At 38.6% G+C, this 21,345-nt stretch overlaps 1 protein-coding gene across 1 annotated transcript in view; it reads right to left on the bottom strand.

Moving 5' to 3' along the window:
- The window catches only part of Unc5d (unc-5 netrin receptor D), a 380,937-nt gene that overhangs the window by 17,897 nt on the left and 341,695 nt on the right, over nucleotides 1-21,345 (bottom strand). Inside the window, exons 15-18 of the mRNA XM_013521490.1 lie at nucleotides 17,064-17,067; nucleotides 16,098-16,247; nucleotides 8,334-8,498; nucleotides 98-276 (exon numbers count right to left, since the gene is read on the bottom strand). Of these exons, the coding sequence (XP_013376944.1) occupies nucleotides 98-276; nucleotides 8,334-8,498; nucleotides 16,098-16,247; nucleotides 17,064-17,067 (498 nt within the window). The remainder of the gene's footprint in view (nucleotides 1-97; nucleotides 277-8,333; nucleotides 8,499-16,097; nucleotides 16,248-17,063; nucleotides 17,068-21,345) is intronic.

The raw sequence follows: 21,345 nt of genomic DNA, 5'->3' as shown, positions 1-21,345 counted from the left end.
ATCAAATAGGATCGGAGAAATCCAAAAGTATCAGGCCCCACCTGGATCCCATCCCACTTTATTTTCCAAAATTCTCCCAGTGAATATCACCAAGTACCTGTTGATGCTGTTTTTCTGTGCTAACATCTGCCAGTCCTTGCCTTTGGCATTGGGAGTATCAAACGTAGCACAAATCCGCTGTCTGATAGAATAGGGAATTTTGAAGGCTTTGGGGCCAGTCTGTGCAGGGAAAGCGCTGTCCTCTTGCGCAAAGAAAGTGATGGTTTCTCGTTCACTCTATAAACAAAACAGGGAAAGCATTACTGACAATATTTTCATTTCTAAAACTCTGTGCAACGCATATGCAACATGCTTGCCGGTTCTGAGAAGTTCTACAAAAGGTGTTGACAAGTTCCCTTCCTTGTAAAATACTGAAGAACTTATCTAGCAACCTAATAAACTGTGTACTGGAGATTTACAATTGCCTGTTCCACTCAGCGGAGTCACAATCACCAGCTTCCAACATCTAAAGAACCATCAGGAAAAAGCAAGATTAGCTCTTTGTTTTTTGTTTTAGGTACACAGGGATAGATTTAGAATTAGAGGGGGAAAATTACCAAACAACAGATTCAGGCTTACTACATAGAATGACCCTCCGACAGTCCTTCTGCCCAGAGATAAATGGGCTGATCAAAGAAGCCTGTCGGATATCCCAGGTTTGCTTCCTCAATTCATGTCCTTATTTCTAGTCTGCCTGTGTAATGCCAATTGGCTATACATGAGTGTTTCTTAAAAAACAGGTCAGGTCAGGAAAGGTACAAAGATGTATTTATTGTATTAGTCACAAAAAAGTTTGTTTTACTCCCAAGTCCTAAAGTTGTATGATTCTATGATAAATCTTTCAATTTTGCTATAGAATTCAATCTCTTGGATGAAACAGATCTACCCATGCATTAGAGCTAGACTAGCTTTGGGCAAGAATGAAGACTAAAAAGCTTCGGCCTATTGTTTGCCTATCTTTCTTTTTAATTGAGGGCTATCGAATGAGGATTTGATATTTCAGTACATCATAGCCCTTAGATCACATCCAAAATAAAATTACACAGAAATTTGTCAGATCGCAGTAGTTGCTGATAAGTTTATGCGGACTAACAGAATATTAAAGACTGAAAAATATCTGAATGAATTACTTCCATGCTTATGATAAGTTATAAAACCTAAGGTGTTCTGTTGAAAGAATTAAAGTCCCTATTCAAGTGAGAGATTTTCCTGGGTGGGCCTGACTTAAACAGGTGGCTCTCAAAATGGGGAAGAGAAAGCTTTTGTTCAGAGGCCTCTTCTGCTGTCCTGGACAAAATCAAACAGCTGCACTGTGATCTGGCTGTATGAAGACCCCTGTGGCTGAAAGTGATCCTACCTAAGAGCCCAAGGGGGAAAAAACAAAAAAGAACTCGAGTCTTTTAGCTGCAAGAAACTGAACTGTGCAAACAACTTGAACGCTTTGGATTCTGTGCTGCAGATATGAAAATGTCCCTAGCCAACACTCTGATTTCAGCCTGTGTAATATTGATCATGATCTGTGTATGCCATGCATGGACTCTTGACTTACAAAAACTGCGAAGTAATAAATGAGTATTGTGTTATTCAGCTAAATGAGTATTGTTTTATTCAGCCATGCATGGATGCTTGACTTACAAAAATTTGAAGAAATAAATGAGTATTGTTTTATTCAGCTAAATTTGTGGTAATTTGTTATCTAAGCAGCAAAAGAAAAAAACTTGTACAAGGTAAAATTAAGGCAGGAGATATGAAGCTGGATTAAGGACCAGACAGGGCAATTTAAACCCCAAGAAGCTGATTTTGCATTAGGATATTGCCTGCTGTGCATCCCTCGAGTTAACAAGTTAATGCATGTTCTTCCTGAAAGCTGCTGATGTCCTTATCACCTATGCTCTGCAGTCCTCACTTGACTGCCTAGTCTGGGTGTCCCAACAACGGCCCTTCTCTGCTAGCGCCCAGCCTCATGTATCCATCAGAAGTGGGAGGTCTCCAAAAATCCCCAGCTGAAGTAAAAACTAGTAATGACCGGCACTGTTTCTGGTCTTTCTGTAATCAGTGAACACAGCTACATTTTGAAGGCTGTCTTTTGGAAACGGTGATTTAATGTAGCATTTCCAGAAGGGTATCTTAGGTGTTCCAGGAAACAGCAGCTTTGTGATGAAATACATTTAAGAAGTGCTTTGTATTATACCCGCCGCTTGGTGACTCAAATTATATATTATCATATTAAATAGATTCTGTTTGCTGGTTTTAGTTCTATTCCCTGGTGTATTACAGAACACTGCTCATAAAAACTCTTCCAATATTTGCAGTTAGCATGCCCTCATAGCAAAAGGATGGCTTTATGAATCAGAAAAATCACACTTTGGAGTAAGATGTATATACTTTTCTGCTGGTGACTCGAGATGCTCTATCATCTCAGCCTGAGTTTCTTAACCAGCCCTTTTGACTTTTTTACAGACCCCACAGAGGTTATGACATTTGGTAAAAGTCACCCAGGTAGTTGTTTTGTTTTTTTTTTTTTCCTTGGTACTGGGAATCTAACTAAGGACTTTGTGCTTGCCAGGCAAGTGCTATGCGGCTGAGCCATCTTCCTGGCCCTCCCTGGTAGCTTGTGACATAGCCAAAACAATGAATACACTGGAATTCAGGTACCCTAATCACTGCAGTGCTCATTTCCCTGTTTCAAGTGCAATGCAGGGAGCAGTGTGCTTAAGAAAAATATTCTGTGAGTGGTATTAGCATTATACTGCAGGTGTTTATGGCAGCAGAGCTTCATGGAGATAGCATTTGATTTGGCCTTGAAGAATTAGAAGGCATCAACCAAACAGAAATTGGGTGGATGGGTACTCACTCCAAGGAGAGTGAACAGGTCTATTCTGAAATATTGGATGGTTATAAAATAAACCAACTCTGCTTCTTACCGCAGAAAATGGGTTACAAGATATATCATTTTTATCATGGTTTGTAAAATTTCTTTTAGCCTCTAAAATGCAAATGAAGCAGGAATAGCTTCCTTATATATTTTTTGACTTAAAGAGTACGGTAGAAACTAGACAGAGTGGGGGGAAATCTAAGCAAGTTAACAGCAGCTGTGACTGAAAAATGGCACCAATGGGTATAAACTTGAGAAAAGGTGGCTTGAGATAGAAAATACAAAGTTCTGGGCCCAGGAGTGGGAGGACAAAGCCTTGTGGAAGTCCTGCTGGTACTTGTGAAATGTCTACCAAGATCTGCCTTTACTATTGGCAGAAGAAAGACCACCTTGATATACAATGTCTTCAGAAAAGGCTGGAGACAGTGGTCTTCTTTGAAAGTAAATAAAATATTATATGAGACTGAACCTTAAAATGAGTACTTTTTCTAATTTACAACCCTTTAATAAGTAGGCCCAATTTCCCTTTTTTTTTTTTTTTTTTTTTTTTTGGTTTTTCTCCGGTACCAGGAACCGAACTCACGACCTTGCGCTTGCCAGGCAGGCGCTTTTGCCGCTGAGCTAAATCCCCAGCCCTTCTAATGTATTTTTTTTTTTTTTTTTTTTTTTTTTGGTTTTCCAATTTCCCTTTTAAAGGTTCCAAATTTAAATATTTTGCACGCATAAAGACAGCACTTTAGGTAACATTTATGATGCATTCTAAAAGACATCTGGGCCAGGTAATAAGAATCCTGTAGATACATCACATTTTCTGATTGTTTAAATTAAATATGCAGAGGAACAGTAGATTTTCATGCTCTGCACATCTGAGATAAGCAACTGCTACCCGTTTAGCTTAGGGAGTTGTAAATCAATGAGCAAATCCAAGTATTCTGTTTTATAACAGACAAATTATCCCCCAACTTCCACCACTTTTGCAGGAAAGATAAGAGAATTGCTTGAAGGGAAAACTGTAAAGTACAAGATTCCCATTTAAGTCATTTTTACCAAAAAAAAATATGCCTCCCATAATATTATACTAATAAAAGGAGCAACGTAATAAATTACCTAGGGATTCTTCCTTTCTTAGTATTAACTAAAAAAAAATTTTGTTCCTCTTTAGATGGGCGATGCTGCTGTTTTTTCCAGACTATCAATTGACAATAATCACTAGGTAATACAATAGTGTTAAGTTTAATGTTACATGTATTAATAATAAAAATTTAAAAATTTAAAATTTAAAAATTTAAAAATTTAATTTTCTAAAGATTCAAACGATATTGGCAACTCTAAAGAGCAATATAGACACTTTCTTGCTCTCTAAAGTAATTTTTAATTTTAGGGGTGGTATTAAGAATTGTATTTATTTGGAAAATCACTTAGCTATGAGGCCTGAGGGATGTGATAGATGTTGCTGACCATAAAGGAGTGAATGCCTTCAATGAGGATAATCACTGCACGGATGTAGACATTTAAAATAAATATTTTATATCTCTGTGTAAATAGATAAGGACACACATGCATACATACCTACTTCATGATTTTAAGAGGAAACAGCAATACTAAAACAATTCATTCAAGTAAGAAACAGAGTGGGATTTCTGAGCCTAAATGTACAGGAATTGTTTTAAAAAGAGAAAGATAAAAAAGATAAAAACAATGATAAAGAGTTTCAAAGAAGGATAATAAGAAATTAACAATGGTTAATGTATATCATTGTCTTCAAAGTAGTTGCTCAGATTACAAGATGTAGGCATGCAAAATTAATTAACCAATATAAGCACAAACCGATCTTTTCAGTGGAGTAGTATAATGATGTTAGTTGAGACAGAGAGAGAAGGAGGGAGAGAGAGAGAGAATGTACAGGAATTTTTGAGGGGAGTGGGTATTACCAAATAAAAATGAAAGAATTTCAAAGATATTTGTGGAAAGTTTCACAAGTTCCATATTATTGTTCTTGATTTTAATCAATAAAACACTAGCTTCTAACTTAGGAGAGCCAGGTAACTACAGTCTTTCCCAGCTGGTGACTATGATGTTCGGTGCAGATTCTAATTGATCTGTGAGACAAACTTACTGATCCACAGAGACCTATGTCAGGGAGGCCCGCTACCTTTTCCCCAAGGAATCGCCATTTCTCTCTACTTTGTATGTTTCCCATTTTGCCTGGACCTTTTCATATAAAACTCAAGTAATCCTTAGAGAAAAGGGGGTGGTTTTTATTCATCAGATATATCACTAGATGTATGCTTTGCCCAGGAGTTACACAGTCACACAGTTGGAAGGACCTTGTGTGATCATTTAATCAAGCTATCATCTATAGGATCTACATGTAGACCATTCCTTCTATTCTTCAGGTGCTATAATAAAATAAACAGTTGTTCTAATCCATCACACAAATGGTTCCATCCCACGCTACCTTTTTTCTTTGGAAGAAAAGACTTCTCAGTTTTCATATTAACTCCTTTTGTGTATCCAAAGGTAACATTTGGTGGTGCTGGGAGGTCTGTCACTAGTACGTGGGCTCCTAAGTGAAGGTTCGTGCTATGGATAAGGCCCACAGTGAAGGCTGGTCTTGCTTGAGCCCCTGAAGTAATGCAGTAACTCTCTCTCATCCTATTAGCTCAAAGACTTTGGACCACAAAGTTGACTTCTTTGAGAGCTATATCATGCAAAATTGTGTCAGGAGTAATACTTAACCCACAAGGTAGTGATGATTATATGACAGATATGAAAACAAATGAAAGAGTATCTGAGATATAGTGGCTTTCAAAAGTTATTAGATTTCTCCTGACACAGAAAACGTTAACAAATGAGATTTGTCTAAGGAATACAGTTTATTACAAAAGGATAGATATACACTGGGTCAAATTCCTACAGGAACACTTGATGCAATTAATAAAATGATCCTTGGAAAGATCAAAAGGGCTAAAAAGCTTCTAAAATGAAGTAGCCTATGAACCTGACAACTTACACAAAAATGAAAATCTAAATATTATTCTATTTGCCTCCCACTGTAAAAAGATACTATGAAAGTATCTTATTCAAGGCATTTCAAAGCAGCTTTAAACTTATACAGCATTAGAAAAGGAATTGGAGAGTAAAGGTCAGAAGTGGGTTTATTAGCTAACTTCCCTTCCTTGTACATCAAATAATTTATATTGGTAAGGAAAAACGATATCAGAACGGACCAGCCTTATCATATTATATTATATAAATATCCTAAGTGCCAGAAGTTGATCCCCAACATGTGCATACCTTAAAAAACAAAATGCTTTAAGCCTGGAATTCTTTTGATGACTTGGTAACAGACATTGAGGGAAATCTGGATCAGAGGTATCTGTAAATTTTGCCTTTTCATGATTGTTTCTGAATAATAGGTCTTTTGTGATTTTCCTCTTGTTGATATTTTAAAACTTTCCTAAAATTTTAATGTTACTTTGAAATGTATTATGTTACACATGCCAGGACTAAAAAAGAAAGGCTCTAAAAATATCCTACCCCAGGTTTCTGGATATACCTAACCCATCAAAACTCTTTTAGCACAAAATGCTAATTGGCAATAATGAATGCAAAGCGTGGATAAACATGTCAGTGAAGACAGCTATCAATTTTAATCCTTTGGAAAACCATCTACTCAGAAAACTACCTTGGGAATTAGCAGTATTCATTTTTCATAATGAATTATAATGAGAATGGAGATCTGTGAAAATGGTATATGGCTATGAGTTTTCAAAGCAAAATCTGAAATTAAGTTGTATCTATATAAATGTACTAAAACTTCTGTCAAGCCTAAATTAAGAAATATGTTTTACTTGTACATTTATCTATATTTATATGTTAATCAATCAACTACACAGGTGAATAATGAAATTTGTCAGGGCTGGGGATTTAGCTGAGCAGCAAAGCGCCTGCCTGGCAAGCGCAAGGTCGTGAGTTCGGTTCCTAGTACTGGAGAAAAACCAAGAAAAAAAAGAAATTTGTCTTTTGCTATACTAGCCAGGAATTACCTTGAAATTGAGAATCAAAGGCATCAGATCCTCTGCTATTCTCTGAGGTGCTATCCTCTGCTATTCTCTCCCTTTGATTCTAAAGAATCCCTTTTTTTTTTTTTTTTTTTTTTTGGTTTTTCTCCGGTACCGGGAACCGAACTCACTACCTTGTGCTTGCCAGGCAGGCGCTTTGCTGCTGAGCTAAATCCCCAGCCCCACTAAAGAATCCCTTTGAGAAGGGATTCCTCTGTATGTGTAAGCTGAAGTGCAGAACTACAAGGTCATTCAGTGGTTTTGGGCAAATCTGAGCCATTGTAGACATCAGGTGCCTTTTGCAACCTTTCCCAAGTACATTCTCTTTTGATTCCCATTTTTAACCCTGCCTTTCAATAGTGATATTAGTTGGGAAATATCCCCTACTCTTTCTCATTCTGACTCTTTACCTTGTCAAATGAGATTCATTTCTACTCTGTCTATCTTACCCTGTTCTCTCACCTCTGGAACAGAAATCTAAAGAACTACCTAGACACCAAAATGTAAGGATGCTCAAGTGTTTGTGTAAAGATTGTGTCATACTCGCACATAACCGTTGTACACCTTTCTGTATATTTTACATCATCTCTAGATTAGAATTCCTAATATAAACCTGTGCAAATCATTGCAATGTTTAGGAAATAATGACTGGAAAAAATTCTGTACATGTTTAGTACAGATGTAAATTTTGTTTTCAGAATATTTTCATTCTGTGTTGGTTGAATCCATAAATGTAAAAGTCATGGATTCTAAGCGCCAACTGTATTATTCCAGTGAAGAATCTAGATTCAGTGAAAATCTGGACATATAAAACCATGAGCCTGGAGGATATGAGGTAAATTATCCTCCCAAGACAACAAAAATCCCAGGTCCTAACGATGAAGTACATATAAGGCAAATGACTTCTAGAAAATTAGTTAGAACTAGCTGAAAACCAGCCCAGTGGTGATATTAATCTACCATAAGAAGTTACGGTATGTACCTCAGCTGTGCTTTCTGGACTCAGCCTATAGTGCATCTCAGCTGATATTCCAAGCCTACTATAGACTACGAATCTGCTTGTGGTTTTGTGCATGAAAAATCCTGTACTACCTCCTTCCTAAAAAGTCACTCCCCAGAGCCTATATTTAAATTTAACCTACATGTTAAATTTCCCTGCCCAGTGGGAAGCATAGTTCAACCCTCAGCCTGTGAAAGTTAATTTTCCTTTATCAATAATGAGGATAAAAAGAGTTTGTGCATTTTGAAGATTTTTTTTTCAACCTTTGAAGAGCATAGCTGTGATCGGCATAGGGCTATTATTCTTATTGTGCTTTATAAAAGGAGTCAAAAGACTGGTTGCCTCCCAGACTCACCTCTAGGATGGATGTCTGCACTTGGAGGATCTGTTCATGGCCTTTGAGCTGCCGGATGCAGATTTTGCAGGACAGCTGGGTGGTGGTGGGCGTGTAGCGCTCCAGGGAGAAGGCACAGTGCAGGGGCTGCCGGTTACTGCACCACACGCGAGAGAATGGGACTTCCTGCAGGGGAGATGGAGCACAGAAAGGGGCATGGGGTGCAAAGCCTGGCTGGGATGAATGGAGACCAGAAGACACTCAATAGCAGTAATTATGATGATGATGACAGAGATCACAGCAGCGACAACTGCCTAAGCGACTTTGATGGGATTATTGTAGAAATAATGTTCCAGCATATGCCAAGCAGCACAAAAGTAATTAATGTCAATTCCAATTGATAACATTTGAATTCAAAATCACACTGCTAGAGCTCAGATTTCACTTGGTGACACATACAATTAAAAAGAATACCATGAAAATTTATCATTTTCCCACTAAAAAATTATTCTCCTAGAAGACACCTATAGCTTATCCTTCGACTTAAGCCCAGGATAAGATGACATTTTCTGATTTAAAATTGTGTTAAAGAACTGACTAACCAGATCTTGTCCCTTGTATTACAGACTCATGTAGAATTATATGGGAACACCATGTTGTCAAAATGTCCAGCATAAAATACATACCTGCTGCAAAATCACACACATATCCACACATCCAAGAGAAGGGAGACACAAATATATTGAGCTACCCCAGAGCGATACAGTTTGCCAGTTTTGCATTTTGTTTAATTCATCAACTCCACAATTATGTATAAGGAGCTTGCTAATGGTTGGCCACTCTACTAGATAAACAATGAGCAATAATAACTATTTAGGTTTGGTTCTTGCTCTCAAGGGACTTATAGAAAATTGAGTGGGCAAAGTAATTTTTACTAAACGAGGATGAAAATTATTTCTTAACACTAGTGAGTGCATGCTGAACAACAGGACTGTGCCCTGGTTTGTGGCTTTACAACATATCTGTTAACTGTTTTCATGTAGTAAGAAGTCTCTTCTCCTTACTCAAAAATGGCTGGGGCCAATGGCAATGACCATGTATACCTAGCCTCTAGTAATCTACTAGTATTCAACCTTATCTTTTTCTCTGTTTCTCTTTTCATTAACTTGTTCCATTTTGTGACCATATATATTTGCAATAGTAAAACTGCAAGGTGGCAAAACATATATCAAGTCTGGAAGTTTGAGACTATGAAATATGAGTGGTGGTGAAGCTGTCATGTGTTATAAGGCCAACAATCATGTTAAAATTCATTCTATTCACGTGGAGGAACTATGAGTCATTCAGTTATTCTTGAACTCTGTTGTACATACGGGTTTATATAATTTATCTCCTAATTTTTTTTAAAAAAATCTCATAGATCCTGATTTTGCATACTTGCTGGGGAACCAGTGAGGAAGGGTGAATTTTAGATTGCTGTAAATGTAAAAAGAGAAGGGCTAGCTTTAGATAGAATGGGGGAACAAAATCAAACATTCACTCTTGACATGCCTCTCTGCAGTGAATATAAGAATTTTGTGAATTTTGATTTGTTTCATTCTTAATACTGAGCCAGAGGAATAGTAGTGGAGATTCTTCTCAAAAAGTAAAGACAAGAACTCAGAAAGCACAAAACTGTGACACTTTTCAGCATTTTATTGATTTCATTCCTGTGCAAGATGTGGACTATTAGTCTGCAGTACTGTCTTCACTTTTTCAATTCTCTCCAAGGCGGTAGGGGCTGGAAGCCTGAAAACTACTTTACAGCTTCCCTTGCTAGCAGTAGTTCGCATTCCCGTCCTGCTAATGGGAGGCAGTCATGCTGCATGTATGTGGGAGCAGAGGCATAGAGCCATCCTTTCCTCCTCACAGTGGTGGGAAGTCCCAGAGGCATCACCTGGCAGCACATGCAAGATAGGCAGGGGCTTCTGGATGTTCCCCTGGGTCTCATCTCTTTTTCTGGTGGTGTAATCTACTGAAATTCCTGACCCTGTTGGTTTCCTGATATCATTAGCAGCTTCCTCTAGCATTGATGCTGAGTTCCTCAAGGGTTCAGAAACACATAAATCCCTTGATTAAATAGGTCCTTGGTTGAAAGGTCTTGAGTGCTTTTTGTACTTTTGAGCAAAACAATTCTTTGATGAAATTCTAGTGGATCTGAAGAAATTATTTTAAAGCCTGAATTGGGTAACATGGAAAGATGCCACTGGTGAGTCCCACAGAGAGGGGACATGTAGGGCCAGCACTGAGCTAATTTTGGTAGAATCCAAACTTGTATCACCAGAAGGCAGCAATCTCCAGGAATAGTTCCTCATTCCTCCTTTCTTTCAACAGAGACTTTTATGTGTGGCCATTTCCATTCCCTTCCTGGCAGCAGACGCTGCAGTGGAAGACACCTCTGATTCAGGGAGCTTCTCACTAAACAGTAGAGAAAGGCATTTTCCCTGAAACACTCACAGCTGTCTTTTCACTTTATCATAATATATACATAAAAATTCTGCCCTTTCTCCTTGCTACCTAAGCTGATTCTCTCTCTGCTTCTCCTCCTGAGTCTTCTTCCATCTCTCAATCCATGAGCAATTTTTACTTTGGAATTCAAACTCATATTTCTCTCCCTGCCTACTGAACTCTTCAAGTTCCCATCTGCTCACACATGCCCATTTGCTCCCTCTGCAGAGGGAGCTACTACATGTATCCATGGCATTTACCTCACTATCATTAAATCCTGCCATTATACTCCTGAGCACTCAAAATAATTTTGTTTGGCCTTTATATCTTGGACAACTTTCTCTATTTTATTTTTGCTTTCCAGTACTGAGGACTGAACCCAGAGTCTTTACACTGAGCTACATCACCAGCCATTTTGTCTTTTGTTTCTTTATTTTGAGACAAGGTCTTGCTGAGTTGCCAAGGCTGGGCTTGAGCTTGTGATCCTCTTCCCTCATTCTCACACAGTGCTAGGTTTACAGGTGTGATCCACCACAGCAGGCTCAACTTTGCCTTTTAAGAGATTATCATCATCTCTCTCTCATTGTCATTCTGCTCCAATTTTCCTATTTCTATATATTGCATTTTTGTTTTCCGGTACTAGGTATGGAACTCAGGACCTTGCACTTGCCAGGCAGGCGCTTATGCCACTGAGCTATATCCCCAGCCCATATTTCTATATATTGCATTCCATAGCTAGGTATAATGGTCTAATTATTGGTTTTCAGTCTCTACTGGATAAAGTTAATGGGAAGTTTGGGGCTTGACAGGGGAAAAGAACAGAAAGCACTCGGTGTATATTCTTCAGGGAATAATGCTAAGGTCCCTCTCTTACCTCAGTCATGGGTGGGAGACAATGAACATGATCAGAAGACACTGAAACTCTGCTTCCACAAGTCATTAGCAAGGGGTAGTGTCTCCTGCTGCCTGCCATACTAAACATGGTCTCCTGCCTGGTCCTCTAAGGGCTCCCTTGAGATCTGTGACTGTCCTCTGCTTGCTGTCTCTATTCTTACTCTTCTAAGCTCTGGAATAGACTCTGTTTTCCAAATCAACATATTTTTGCAATATTACTTTGCACCATCCCTTTCAATGAAATTAACTAAAACTCAGGGATCTGAGATGAATAGGTGCTTTTAGCTGATCAAGAAAGTTTCTTTTATTTACAACCAAAATTTAAGACAGTGAAGTCTAATGTAAATGCTGGACTCAGGGATAGAAAGAGCTATGCTCAAGGTCTAGGTCACAAGCAAACCTACATTTTCTGCAGTGGCTTTGAGTCCTTGGTATTGTGTAACTTTCTAAAACAGTGACACTGACCATTTATTTAAAAATGTCTTCTCTAGTATCATTTGGTAAATTTCCTGTATTTTCTCCTGAAAACAGTGGAAGAAAAGTAAGAGAGTAATGCTTACTGTTGAGAGAATCTTTCCTTGAGAAAGATATGAGAATCAGTGATGTGCCTGTATGAGCCCCCTCCTTCTCTCCATCCCTCCCTCCCTCTCTCTCTCTGCTCTTTTCTTTTTACATGCCAGTGCACATAATGAAAACCTTTTAAAAATTCGATTTTAAGATAGTATCAAAGGAATATTTTTTATTGTTAACTTGAGTAGCAACTGCCAATAGTATATAACAAAATATTTAAAAATAATAGATTTAGAAGCACTGTGATTTAGTGTGTTTTCAGGACAATAATCTTTGCTTTTAGTTACTAAAAAAATAAAAGAACCCTAGAAAACAAAAACAAAATCACCAATGCACTTACTGAGCTGAGAGATATTATGCAGGAAGCAATATAGAGGACAAAGTGTAGCAAAGTTATGGGTATTTAAAGAGTTCCAGAGACGTTTTCATTCTGATTCCATTTATAATTAGGTTTCTAGCAGATGGAGAGAATGTAAATCATATCCTAGCAGGAGTCACACACTGAGTTTTCCAATATACATGGCATGCTGAAAAGACAGCTGCTTTTATCTCAGAGAAGTGACAACCTGACTTTGTGTTTTGTGAATTTTTAAGAATAAATAATTGATTGTATACTGTTTATTACAGCTTTCCCACGCCATAGGCAGCAAGAAATAAAGAAAACTATGAGTAAGTAACTCTGAGGTCCCAGTAATCTATGTAGAGCAGAGCATTTACCTCCTAAGGAGGGTTGCTCACCCGTGACACCAAGAGAGCAAGGGGAGGCTAATGCCACACTCTTAATAGTGCTAGAGTCTCAAAGCCTGAGAAGAAAATGGGCAGTCATTTAGTACTGGGAGTGGGGACAAGCACCGTGGGCATCAATTTTGCTTTCCACTAGGTTGATGGATATTATGCATCCAGATCTCCAAAGAAACACCCATAGCCTGTCCATTCCTCTTGTCCACCATCATACCTGGCATTATGTGCAAAAAAGCCTGCAGCACAACGCAGCTGTAGTCCTAGTGCTCCAACAACCTAAACCAAGATTTCAAACTTTATGTGGTCCTTTTATACATAGGCCCTCATCACATAGCTCAGGACACAGCATGAACTCACATTAATCTAAAATCATTTCTCATTAATTTGTTGGTCTCTGACAGAACATGAACGTTCTATGCATTCAGACTCCCTCCCAGGCCTGTGTTCCCAGAAGGAAGTAGGATGGTGCCATAGGTGAGTAGAGTTTGGGTATTTAATTGCAATATGTCAATTTCTACAGTCTCAATCTGAAGTTAGAAAAAGAAAAGGAAGACAACTGTACCAGGGACTTTTCATAGATTGAGTTGAAAGATGACAGGACAATTTACCAGTTAAAAGAGAGACCTACACACCATGTCAGGAAGAGTGTGATGTTCTGTCTCCACAATATTTCTCTGGGATAACATGAAAAAAGCCCTGTTAGTTCCCAACCACTAAGCCCTAATGAAAACCCATTCTCGGTAACCCACGCCAAGTTTGTCAGCGCACAGAATGTTCTACAGGAAGTTCAAGCAGGCTGAACGCAAACTCTCCCCAGAGTGCTTCCATCTACTGCCTGGGGCAAGCACAGCGTGGCCATTAAACCAAATACAAAATGCATCCTCACAAGCTGATGGATTTCAATGACAGCAGGGGTAAGAAGATTGGTGGGTAAGGGTGGCAGAGAGAGGAGGAATGGAGCGGAAAGCCATTTTGGGTAAGAAAAATGAAGTGGAAATGAAAACTCAGTGGCAAGCCTCCTGATGCACAGAGAATTAAACTGTTTCTCAGCCTTCCAAGACTCTGTCAAATTATGCTCAATTACAAAAGGCAAATATTTATACATGTTCACAACCTCCATGCAATCCAACCCATCCCAGCAGTGAAGCTCACTGGGCCTCCTCATGAGTCAACGCTCTTTGACTTTGGCTGGCCCTGGTGCATCTGCTGAGCTCTCTCAGCCTCCTTGGCCCCCTGCTCTTCTGGGACCCCTGTTGTTGGAATTATTGCTTAAGAGCTGCTGCAAGGTAATGGCTCTTTCATCTCATATTTTATCTTCAAGCATTAAACTTAATAGTTACTATGGACTCAGTCACTCATATTAGAGCCAATGAAATGAGACCCTTATATCCTATAAAGATTAATACATAGGAATTTGTGTGACTATCAAGACTTATTTTAACAATACTCTGAAGTTCAGTTTGGATTAGGAACTTGTGTAATGCTCACTGTAAAACAAAGACACCCAGGTGTTGAATGTCATTAGGAATGCACTGATTCATGTAAGATGTTTTCACAAGGAAATGTGTTGAATGTGCAAAACACATATGTACATGCATTCATGTGTATACACACACACACACACACACACACACACACACACACACACACAGATTGTGGCCATGAGAGATGTTTATATTACTTTGAATGCACTAACATTATACTAGGAGGGGCAGGTCCTAAGGCAATGTGAACTCTGAAAAATAGGAAGGGTAGTCTTTTCCCATGTGAAATGGTTTGAAGTTGGAAGATTTGGTGGTTGAACATTTTTCCTAACTATCATGGCAATGTTTCCAATTTGTGACTTGGCTCATTACCATTCTGAAAGCTGGAAACTTGTATATAATTTTTAAAAATGAATCTCCAAGGATGGAAAGGTTAACCATTCCCACAGGGGGCTGCATGTTTTGCCGATGGCCTTGAAAATATTCTGTGATTTCAGAACAAGGTGAGTCCACCAGCAGCCTTTTCAGGTCTAAGGAAAGTCCTATCACTTCAAGCTCAGGTGAGTCTGGCTTATGAAACTATGATGGACCAAGGCATGGGGGTACACAGCTGTAATCCCAACACTGAGGGAGGCTCGAGTCTGAGGATCAAATGTCTGAGTCCTGTCAGGGCAACTTAGTAGAAGCCTGTCAAAATAAAAAGAGCAGGGCATGTGGTATGTAGCTCGATGGCAGCACACCTCTGGGTATGATGCCCAGTACAGAAAAAGAAAATAAACTAAATTAAAATAACAACAATAAAACCCCCAAACAACACTCCCCCAAGAAAAGGGAAAGAAAGAAAAAAGCAAATATGATTGCCTATCTAGCTGCTTATGGGGAAAGGACTTATCAGAGGGAATTTGCACATACTTCTGGAGAGGCATCACAAGTTGAGAAGAAATCTTCTGATGCTAAGCATATATTCAAATTCCCTAAAAATGATCTAAAAGGACTCTGAATGATCCCGCAATGTTTAAAAAATCTCAATTAAGAGGCATATGGATACTAATATATACATATCTTTATATATTTATAAAATGACTCTAAAGAAGCATTGTCCTGCCTTTCCTTTTCAGCTTGGAATTTCTCTGAACTGGTCCAGCCCAGTTGGTGGCAAGCACTTCATACAAGAATGACAGCATCTTTTGTCACGAGTGGCCACATCTCTAAAGTTGTCCCCTGAAAAAGTTTGTCACTGATAGTACACTCACTGCTGAATATGAGAAAGCAACGTCTCGTAGTTAATTTTTATAACCAATACAAAACACCACTCAAACTGGCAAGTTGCCATCTTCACACCACACGGAGCAAGAAGTCAAAGAGCAGGAGGAGACATTTCATATGACCTGACATACAAGAACCTTCCTTCCCACCTGTTATGAACTGTGAGTTTCTGACAATACATTTCAATCCTTCTGTGTAGCCATGAAGATTACAACCGTGTGACAGTTTTGTGATGAAATCCATAATTTAAAGGACTAGGAACAACAAAAGGACCTCCCTAGGGTCTCTGACATGTTCCCGGGTTACAGCCCATGGTTTCTGTTCAAGCCCATTTGGCCAGTACCTGGCATGCAGTGAATGGTTTAATTCTCCAGAGGAATGGAGGGATGTCAAGGACGGAGATCTGGAGACTGAAGGTGTTCCCTTTGAAGTGCAGCAACTTTGGTTCCTCCAGTAGCTGTCCACCTTGATGCCTTTCATCTGAAACCACTTCCTACAGGGGAGAAAAGGCCAGAGGAACAGCAATGAAGCACCCAGCATCTGATGAACTTTTTCTATGCATACAGATGCTCACTACCATGTGCCCCCAGCGATGGACCAAAAGCATAACAGAAAAATACTCCTTTTAAATCTCTACATTCCTAGGAAGTTCAGGATGAAGGGCTGAAAGCTGCTGAGTAACAAGAATTGGTCAGCAAGAGACAACTCTTTTTGTGTTAAAGCACAGGCTTTATTAGGTGGCTTTTTTTAAAGCTCAAAGACCGCTTCTGGCTCCAGTAAAACTGTGAGACTGTCCAGTTTCTGTGATTATATGAATTTCATTCTGATATGACTATCATTGGTGCAAATACTTGTACTGCACATAATCATATTTCACAACAAAGTTAGCCACATCTCTAAGCCACTCTGCTCAATTATTCTCTAGAAACATAGGCATTAAATATTTTTTGAGGGGCTCAAAATAGATGTTCCGGAGTACATGTTTATTTGTGGCAACATTCATAAAAGTTACAGTGCCAAACGCCAAGCAAAAATAGGTTATTTATCATGTTAACTTTAGTTCAGGGGGAAAAATATCAAATTTCTGAGGTTAAAAACTCATATCTTTCAGTGAAATCATTTTATCTAATACAAATAAAGCCCACATTCATTGTATTGAATAAATATTTATCTGGTTTTAAACTTGTGGTAAAAATTATATTGGAGAGATGATGGGACAAATAAAACAATAGAACAAGTATGTATTCTGTAAAATAATAAGCTACTGTGAAGATAAACCTGTTCACGTGACTGGAGATAACAGATTTACCTCGCTGCATTACAAAATCACCATTAATTGACTTACAATTTCCTTGCAGAGCTAGGAGAATTAGAACAGTAGAAATCCATTATGCCCTATAATCTTCCCAGAAAAGTTGTAAGAAGTATGGCAAATAAGTTTATAAATATAATAAAACTTGCATTTGAATATCAGTAAGAGCAGCTTTTTGAGTTATTATGTGTACATATGGCATCTAAAATGTGTCTAATTTTTATCCTTCATGGACACATAAAGTGTTAATAGGCTTCTAGTGTATTTCTTTAGGAAGAAATGACTGAATTTCATTGTCATTTTCTCCAGCGCTTTGGTCTCTCCAGTGGGAAGAGTGGGTTTTAGGACCCTTAGGCCAGATGATTCTGATGGCTAGGCATGTTAGGAAATTACTATACAGATATCTCTCCGTGACTTTGAATCACTCACATGCACACTTATGTAACTTCTGGATCATCACCTCAAGAGTGAGACCTGAGTGTCACTTGAGTTTTCCTATCTGTTTCTGATATTTCAGTAAAAGCAACTGTTTGACTAATTTCTAAGTACAAAAGGTGGTCATATTGGAGGAGGGGGTAATAACAGAGGTAGTAACATTCAAGCTGAACCTTTGGCCGGTGTAGGACATGGCCACTTAGAAAGGAGGAGGGAGAACCGTAGATAGTGAGCAGGGGCCTCCAAAGGAATGGTGGCAGGACTCCCATGGGACAGGAAGTTAGGGTAAGAAGAGTGTAGCCGGAAACAGTATATGAACGGCAGGGCCCAAATCATGAATTCTTGCTTGTCATGCTGAAGGCCTTGCATTTTATTTTAAAATAAACCTGTTGCTCAGATTGTAAGACATCTGAGAATCTCCTGGGACTACCCATAGTCAAAAGAGTACATATAAGTGAAAGATAAAAGCTCAACATTCCAGTCACACTTCTTTGTGGTCTTAGACAAATTACTTATTTTCTTTAGGCACTGTTTGCTTACCTGGGTTTATTCCTAGCCAAGCAGTATAATTAGCATGATAATATATTATCCTTTTTGCAATTCTAGTGCAAGCTTAGAAACAGTTATAAGAAACATGCTTACTAAAACCATATCAAGGTCACGAGGCTCTCTGAAAAGCACACTCCTTTCTTTCAACCTAACTTGCCTGAATGCCTAAGAAAGTCAGTAGTCAAGAGAGCTGCCGCGACCTGTCAGAGACTATGCATTACCTAACGTAGTGCTAGTCTGTTTTAATATTTAAAAATTATGCAGAATCATCCTATTAGTGGGGAACTTAATGGAGATTTAGATCACTCAGTCTTGGTTTACTGAAAATATGGAGGCCTCTCCAAAATTGTCATTTGCCTAAGGTCACAAGGTTAATGACACAGCAAAACTAGAGCGAGCAGCTTCACAACAGTCTGTTGTCATTTTCTGTTAGATTCCCTGGCCTTCTCTTACACTGTGCTTGGTATTTCTTTACAGAGTCCTGGGAAGGCCACACTGCTATTAACTCTGTCCCATGAACAATTTTTATTGGTGCAATGTGTATATATATATATATATGACTTATATGACATAAGTCAGTCTATGTTTGCCATGGAGTTATATATACTGTCTAAACAGTCCTTGAAATGCACAATGGAGAACATTAGAAATTTTAAAAATGAATGTTTCCTTATAATTGCTGCAGAGGAAAAGGGTACTTTTAAAAACTGATGCTCTAGGCCTCCAATTTAAATACAACAATAACATTTTTTGTATTTTTAGGCTATTACTTTAATCTGTACATATTGAACTAACTATATGCAATTAATAGTATCACTTAATCTCACACAAAATATTAAGCAATTATAGTAATTCTGTAACAAAACAATTAATTGCTAAAATGAAAAAGTCCAATAATGTACTAATCACTATATTTATATATTTGTAACAAGACAGTTGGCTTCAGCATTACAGAAACAATCTCCTGAGTAGAATTTCTGAAACACTCTTCACACAGAACAGACATATTTAACATAGACTTCCACTCATGCCCGTAGATTACTACACTCTCTGGGCCTGGACATCTGCATTTATTTCATCATTATTTGCTGTACATGGAGTGAACTCAGAGCCATCACAATGTGCTATATCCCTGGGCTTTTTAATATTTTTTATTTTTATTTTGAGACAGGGTCTCACTAAGTTGTTAAACTGCCTAAGCTGGGTGTGAACTTGCCATCCTCTTGCCTCAGCCTCCCAGAGTGCCAGGATCATAGATGTGTGCTGGTGACATTAGTATTTTTAAGTGGTTCTTAGATGATTCTGACGGCTAGCCATGTTTGGGAATCAGTGATACAAATATCTCTACTGGGTGAGTTCTGAATTACTCACACGCATGCATCTCCCTAAGAGTGAGGCCTGAGAGTCATTTGAGTTTTCCTCTCTGAGTCTTATATTCTATTTAAGTCAACTGCTTAACTGATATCTTTTTTTTTTTTTTTTGGGACTGGAAATCGAACTCAGGACCTTGTCCTGGCCAGACAGGTGTTTGTGTTGCTGAGCTATATCCCTGGCTCCTGCTTAATTGCTTTCTGAGTTAAAGAAACCAGAAAACAGGATCGCAACCTTGTTGCCGGTGTTCAAAACCTTAGGGCACAGGTTGTGGCTGCCTAAGCTCTCTACTTCTTTATTTCTCTTTGGGTGTTGCAAGTTTCGGAAGCTGTGGCCAGGAAAAACCTGTGCTTTCTGCCTTGCTAAGCTCTTTATGGTGATTTAATGAGACAGGCAGAATATTCAGGTGTGCTTCAGGGATACCAAAACAGGCAGGCTGAATTTACATATTTATGAGACAAAACTGTTTGAACTTAGGCACACACACACACACCCACACACACACGCACACACACACAATTATGTTGTTGTGGTGTTTTCCTTTAAATGCTTTACATGAACAATATTTCCCAAGGTTGCATTATTGATAAACACAAGAACTACATCTGGAGGAAATCCTTTGAAATTAGATTCTAAATCCACATTAATGCCAAGTAAGTAATGAGTACCAAGAGGTACTGAATAGGAGTGCTGGGAGCCATGGTGGAAAAAAAACTAAAGCAAAACATTGTTTTTTCTCTAAGATAACATAGGGTAAGCGCTTAATTCTTTGCTTTTCCTGTGTCAAGGTTTGTTTAAGCTGTATGTGTGTGTCCATGTGTAATACAACTCCATAAAGAAAAACCAAGTCTTAAAGTGTTATAGCTTTGGAAATATATCACCAATCTTCACCCTTTGTTTGAAGTCACCACAGGAAGCAAGGGCAAGCACACAGACACCAAATGGCTGCTCTCACTGTCATAGAAATCGAAGGAGAGGACAAGAGGTTGTTTGACCTTTGTCTTTTCCTCCCTTATTGCATCTTCTGGCTGATGATGTTTTTATTTTGTAGTAAGATATCTACATCTGAGTTGCCTTAATTTTCCATAGAGAAGGTGTTAGATGTACCTATCAGAATAAATTTCAGAAAAAGCTGAGCCTACATTAGGATCAGCTTTGTGTCTTTGCCAGGTAACTAAAGTACATTGTCTTTGTCATTCGAAGACACACCTGCTATTCTTCAGATAGATTACCTCAGAAGGAAGGAAAAACTGAGTAGCATTGTAGGAGAGCTAGAAGAAGGATAGAAACTTCAGTTACCAGCATTCTTTAAAGGAATATTTTTTGGTGGGCCCAAGATGTTTCCTGGCCACTGCCGAGTTCTGACCACCAGGTAAACTTGAGTTTGGACAGGAAGAGTGATTTTTCATGCAAGGTTTTGCAGAGACAGGATGGATATTTCAGTGTTTTACGTGACATAATTTTCCAAGAAGATGTGAATGAAATGTAGGGTATATCCCTGCCCTTTGTCCACATTTCCTTACTGGTTGGGAGCAAAGCTCAGGTAGGCATCATTTGATGCCATTTCTTATTGCGATGCAGGAAATACAGCAGCAGTCACACCCATGCTTGCATTGTTTTCCTAATCACGATGCACATTTCCTTTTAGTGATAGTAGAAGAAAGGTCTAAGATGCACAATTTCTGCAGAAATGCTTCATGATGAAATCCAAACTAATTTTGACAGGGACAGGTTCTATGAGGGTTTCAGAGCATAAGTGAACATTGTACACAGCTCCCCCACCCAAGTTGGGGAGCTGATACTAGCTGTGAAGTCTTTTAAAAGATTCAAAAAGTGCATTGTTAAAGAAAACCAACAAACTTGGAAAAAATTTTAGCTGATTGTCCCTCAGACAAAGGGCTTCTATCTAGAACATATAAAGAAT

This window comes from Chinchilla lanigera, unplaced genomic scaffold, assembly GCF_000276665.1.
Source record: "Chinchilla lanigera isolate Chin_1 unplaced genomic scaffold, ChiLan1.0 scaffold00062, whole genome shotgun sequence".
NCBI lineage: Eukaryota > Metazoa > Chordata > Mammalia > Rodentia > Chinchillidae > Chinchilla > Chinchilla lanigera.
The sequence above is the reverse complement of the archived record's forward strand: the minus strand, read 5'-3'. Positions and strand labels throughout refer to the sequence as shown.